At 44.1% G+C, this 6062-nt stretch overlaps 1 protein-coding gene across 8 annotated transcripts in view; it reads left to right on the top strand.

Annotated features, from left to right (window-relative positions):
- The window catches only part of LOC106742068 (RING finger protein unkempt), a 15940-nt gene that overhangs the window by 960 nt on the left and 8918 nt on the right, over positions 1–6062 (top strand). The window contains exons 2-11 of one of the 8 annotated variants that reach the window (XM_014614670.1): positions 1795–2217; positions 2304–2506; positions 2920–3047; positions 3144–3320; positions 3421–3613; positions 3683–3954; positions 4055–4264; positions 4362–4517; positions 4596–4775; positions 4891–5140. In XM_014614670.1, the coding sequence (XP_014470156.1) occupies positions 1795–2217; positions 2304–2506; positions 2920–3047; positions 3144–3320; positions 3421–3613; positions 3683–3954; positions 4055–4264; positions 4362–4517; positions 4596–4775; positions 4891–5049 (2101 nt within the window). In that variant the 3' untranslated portion in view covers positions 5050–5140. Of the gene's footprint in view, positions 1–1794; positions 2218–2303; positions 2528–2904; positions 3048–3143; positions 3321–3420; positions 3614–3682; positions 3955–4054; positions 4265–4361; positions 4518–4595; positions 4776–4890; positions 5141–6062 lie in introns of all 8 variants that reach the window. The other 7 variants (XM_014614669.1, XM_014614668.1, XM_014614666.1 and 4 more) reach the window with 7 other exon arrangements.

Below are 6062 nucleotides of genomic sequence, written 5' to 3'. Positions count from 1 at the left end.
GGGGGGGGGGCGATTTTTCCGTATGTCGTGTCTCGTACGTTTCTCTCCGTCTCATCGGTCGATACAAATTTCCCCGCCGCCGTAAAAACGAGAAAACGTGCGCTCGCTTGCTCATGCGTCGTCCAGAATTGCGTATCGCCGCGGCTACGTGACGCGTCGTGGCTTTTCTAGATACGCACTTGCTGCTCCCCAGCGCGCGCGCGCGCGCCCATCTCCGTCGACGGAGCCTGAAAGTGCGCTCGCTCGCACGCACGCATTCACTCGTCGACGCCATCATACGCATCGATCAGTAATATTTCGTTGTACATCGCGCGCGCGTTCCTCAGCGCCCCGCGGCTGCTTGCTGCGCGCGAGTGCCCGCTCGCTCGGCGGGCTGGTTACACCTTTCTCTCGGCGGATTCTGGAGATTTTATAATTCGTCGGGAGATACCTGCCATGCTCGAAATTGCAACGAAACGCTTTTCCGCGTGATCCGAGACACAGACTCCATTCTCGTCGGTGTCGGTCAGCGTATATGCGATGAAAGGACGTTCCCTGTGTCCTATCTCCTCCTCTCCTTCTCCTCTTTCTCCTTTCGTATCTCCTCCTCGAGACTCCTATAATTCGCGCTCGTTACGAAAGATCGGAAATCGGAATTTAAGCGCAGGGTAGGGAGAAAAGATGAAGGAAAAAAGGGAGAAAAGAAAGGGGGGGGGGGAGAAGAAAAAAGCGCACGCTCTCTTCGTCTTGTTCTGTGACGAAGCGGCGGCAGCGTCACTTCGTGTCGTTGACACGTACGTGTCGTAATACACGTACACGTAATACGCGGCTCAAGCCCAGCGATGCAGCGCAACATCGCGACGTTTCAGCCCGATATAGCCCTTTCGAGTATACGGGAATGCGATTTTTTTCGATAACGCGTTGTGATCTACGTCGCAACGAAATTCTTTCTACGTTCGATTTGTGCGCGCTGCTGCAAAAGGCTATTAAATTATTATTACGAAATATCGTTGCACTGTTTTTTGTTGTTGAAATTTTTGCGATTTCAACGTAGCGTTATTTCCAGCCTTTAGAGGCCGTCCGAATGCGTATTATCGATTACAGCGAGCATCTGTCCACCGGAAACAATGACAATGTCTTGCGTTACATCATACCTTATCCATAAATTAACACCGAGCGATTAGTGCCACTTCGCTCGATTATTTTTTCTAGTTTTATTTCGATGACACGCGCATACATTTGTATCGCTGGATATGTATATTCGAACGATTGCATTTCTTTTCAGCGTCTACACTCATCACGGGAATATTGCAAAACTACTTCGCGAAAATTTGGCGAAGAAAATCGTGTCTGGACATGTCGAATTTTCCCGGGAAAAATATCGCTCGCGCGCGACAATCCGAAGTAAATCGCTCGTAAAAGTTGTTTTTACGAGCGACATTTTATCACCGCTGAATATTGAACGTAAAAACGATTCGAGAGTGTCTCGAGCGGTGAATTTCCCTAAAATTCCGGCGTGTTACCGACCTCCCGAACAAAGGAAAGAACTTACTCTTATCGATTTTCTCTTAAGTGCCTGGCACGGTAGCAACAAAGAATCATGATACAACGTGTTGTTCCTCATTAGTCGCTCAGCGAAGAATTCCGACTCGAAATTTTCATCGTTTAATTGAGAAATTTAATCGCTCGAGTCGGCGAGAATCGGTGTCAGCCGTTGAGTGAATCTTTCGTACTCGCATAATTACATCTGCCCTTTTATCGGCACTCAGACTTACCTCGCCACAATCAATCACGAGACGTTTCGATTGCGAACAGGTGTCCATATCTGCACCGTACCGCGGGGGATACGGAGAGGCGTTACCATCTGCGTTACTACAAGACATGTATGTGCGTTCACGACACCGATACGCGTGGGTTTTGCGTGAAAAATGGGCCGCACTGCGCTTTCGCTCACGGCAATCACGATCTGCGTCCGCCGGTGTACGACATCAAGGAGATCCAGGCGCTGGAGAATCCCGATTCGGACCCGAACTCCTCGTCCAACGGGCCTAACGTACTCGACAAGGAGCGCAACCTGATGAACGAGGACCCGAAGTGGCAGGACACGAATTACGTGCTGAGCAATTACAAGACCGAGTCGTGCAAGAGACCGCCGAGATTGTGCCGGCAGGGTTACGCTTGCCCGCAGTTTCACAACAACAAGGATAAGAGGCGCAGCCCGCGGAAATACAAATATCGGTAAAAAAAACCCTTCAGTCGCTGAGTACGTATTCTTAGAAAATCGGAATGAGAAAGTTTCATATCCTCCGGTACTGGGATTGCAGTTCGACGCCGTGTCCGAATGTGAAGCACGGTGAGGAATGGGGTGAGCCGGGTAACTGCGAGCAAGGAGACGGATGTACGTACTGCCACACGCGTACCGAGCAGCAATTCCACCCCGAGATTTACAAGTCGACGAAATGCAACGACGTGCAACAGGCCGGCTATTGCCCGCGCGGAGTCTTCTGTGCCTTCGCACACGTTGACCGTGAGTGTACACTCATCAATCGTACGTAAAACAGTCTATTATTTATACACGTGTCTCTTTGTGAGTTTAGCGATATAGCGATGATATAAACACGTATACGTGCTCTCTCTCTATCTGGCCTGTCTCTGTGACCCTAACTGCTCGGTAACAGAGCGAAGTTAATCTGTCTTCCTTCTCAGCGGCGTAAGTTCGCAACGCTAATTGCACGCTCTTGCCGATCGGGCCGCGATTCTCTCGCGATCTCTCTATACACCGGCCTCTACTCGCGAACACAATTGTTCGGAACACGCGACGTACACACGACACATGGCCGGTTTGATGATAAATCTAGTTCGTCAAAATTGTTTCTCAAAATTGATATATATTGGGACATTGGTTATGGTGTGTTGACGGAGCAGTGTTGCCAACAGAAGAAATGAGCCTGGCGAGGGATATGGCGGTACCTATAGATTGCGGCGCGAATCTGGCCGAGATACTCAGCAACGCTCTACCACCCGACAAGCGTGCTCACGACAAGGATAAGCCGCTCAGCGACAGCAGCGTGAGTTAAATTAGACATCACATTTCAATTTACTTGAAACTCTTCACATTGGCTCGCGCGCGCTTCAATGACCCGGTGCTGGAAATTATGTTGCAGAACGGAAGCGGTGAGGTTTCGGAATCTGCCAGCACTAGTAGTTTGGGTAGCAACAGTTCACACAGTAAGGCTCCCGGTGCTCAACTACACAATTCCAATACCAATTCCAGTATAAATACGGCGACTCAGCAAAAAATCACTAGTATACTCTATAACCCCAATTCTCTTATACAAGTTGTAAGTTTCCTGTTCTTCCTACGTTAAATTATCGATTATTTTATATATATATATATATTGCGACAACGATCAATTTCGGCTGACGCATCGATTCTAACAGAATGAAATCCGAAAGCAAATGGTTGCCATTGATAGCGATCCGCTGTTGACGAAATCCGAAAAAGCTCAGCAGAAACAGAGCCTCTACATCGCGTACAATTTGAACGGAACATTAGGCAGTCATTCGTTAGCGACCGCTGTCTCGCCGCTTTCAAATTCGTTCTACTCAAACGACACCGTTGAATCTGTAGTAGGTAAGTAAGCCTTTTCACGCAACGTCTAACATATGGGATTAAAATTGATCTGCGTTTTTTTTTTTCCAGGGAATGCGTTGGACGAGTTACATCTAGACGATCCTTTAAATTTAGTCGAATCAATTCATAGGGATACAAATTCACCGATCGGCAATTCAATATCGGCGGGCCTAGCTAGCTCCGGTCTACTCGGTAGCTCAGCCCCGGTCAATATACCGGGAATGGCGGAACGTTCGGTTCTAACGAACTTTTCGCCGTCGACATCCAGCCCGTTGCAGCAATTGCAAACAGCTAGTTTTCTCACCGGGTCCAGATTCTCTCATCAAGATTCCATAGAATCCGTAAGCCCCTTTTCTATCCTTCAATTGAACTTTATACCTGTGAGAGACAGTCGAATTATTTTACTGACCAATTTCTTTTCGGGGATTTCTGTATTTTCAGACAATGCCATTTATGAATCAGATATCAGATCCATTTAGTAATCACATTTCGCAACTTAGCAGCTCAGCTTCTAAGCTTAGTGGATTTAATAGTAGTTTATTTGATTTTGCGAGCCAAGGAATGTCCCCGTCTCGTACGCAACCACTACCAGCATCTCCATTGGTCAATGCATTTTCCATTAGTCCGAGTAATACAGGATCGTTGTCCGAGGTTAGAGCTTGCACGATGTTAAAGGATGTTTCTCATATATCGCTAAGTGCGCTTCGCCGCAGAGTCGGTCGTAAAATATGCATGCGCTGTTACGTAGGTACAAAGGCTCAGAGAGGAATTGACATCGAGTCGCGCCCAGTTGGCGACATGGGACGAACGTATTAATCAAGCGCGCGCAGCTTGCGCGGCGTGGCAATTGGAGAGCGAGGAGGCAAAAAGGAAAGCCACCATCGCCGAACAGCAGAGGGACGAGGTAAATATCCTGCCTTATAGGACCGCGGGTTACCTCTCTTCTCGTGATATCGAAATCCAATTTAGCGATTTATTCCAGAATATGGATTCTTTGCAGGCTCTGATGCAAGTGAAAGCGCTTAGGGTCGAAAACGAGGCGTCCAGCGGCGGTCCGTATCTCCATACGGTGAGACGCATAAGTGAGCTCAGATCGCTATCAATAGCTACCTTGAAATCAATTCAATCGCAATTACGCTCAGATCTCGAGGAGGTAGAAAAGGTAAGGTGGTCACGCGTGATCTGATTTGGTAGCCGATATAAAAGATTCAATTTCGTACAATTTTATGTTTTCGCATGCAATAACGCTAATTGCGTCCTGAAATTTCTAATTTTAGGTACTGTATAGGGAAACAGCAACAAAATGTATGGTTTGTGAAGAACAGAATCGTACAGTTACTCTATCACCGTGTAATCATTACGTAGTCTGCTCAACGTGTGCTCCAAATCAACGCGAGTGCCCGTACTGCCAGACACCGGTCGCATCGACAAGTTAGGCCCAAATCTTTTCTCTTAGAATCCCGTTGTTACATTTCCCGCTTCTCTCGTCATTTTAAAACAACCAGTCACTGTCTCTGAAAATATCATGTGAGTAGTATCACAATTTTGCAAAGACTTATATATATATATATATATTTTTTTTTTAGTGTATTTTGAACAGAATGTGTTTTTTTATTACCGCGATCATCAAAAAATCGTAGTAATAAATCTTAAGGGATTACAAGATTGAATTATCGCCAAAGTATCGAAAAAAAAAGTAGGAATTCAAGCGTAATCTTACGCATCGTATATTATATTGACATTTCCCTTATAATGTATACCAAGTTGTGCGAATAATGTCACACTTTTTAATCTAAAAAAAAGAGCAGCAAGTTATCAATCCTAAAAGCAAAAAAAATATTTTATTTTATACATAATTCAAGAAGAAACACATTTAGCAGGATGTTAACTATAATACAGTTAGCATTTGCAATGTTCACGCGTACGCGTGATTGCAGAACATTTAGCGTGAAAAAAAAACGATATAATCACAGTTATAAACAAAGTTTTGGGACCTCGAGAATTATATAATTGTTTAAAGAAATTAATACTAATAATATTAATGAACGCAACAGAAGAACGCAAGTCTCTCCCAATTTGCATTGATAATGGGAGGATCATTTCTCAATGGTGAGCTGTGAAACGTATGTCACAGAGATGATTATTTGTATTTAAAATCTTATATATTTAATAGGATTTTCTCCAATTGATTCGCGTATCCGCGCGTACTGAATGTAATAATATAAGTATTAACAAATTTTATATTTTTCGTTGAGAACCTAATATTGAAAATATAGATATTATATGAGGCATATATATATATATATATATAAAATATATATAATTTCTAGGTTTTTATATCGAATAACAAAGATTTCTCATAATTATTATAAATATATACACATATATATACAATTTTATATATAATTATATATATAAAATTATATGTAATTATATATATCTATATATA

The sequence above is a fragment of the Dinoponera quadriceps genome, unplaced genomic scaffold, assembly GCF_001313825.1.
Source record: "Dinoponera quadriceps isolate SergipeBrazil2010 unplaced genomic scaffold, ASM131382v1 scaffold588, whole genome shotgun sequence".
Taxonomy (NCBI): Eukaryota; Metazoa; Arthropoda; class Insecta; order Hymenoptera; family Formicidae; genus Dinoponera; species Dinoponera quadriceps.
Note: the sequence above shows the minus strand (reverse complement) of the source record. Positions and strands in the feature narration are given on the sequence as shown.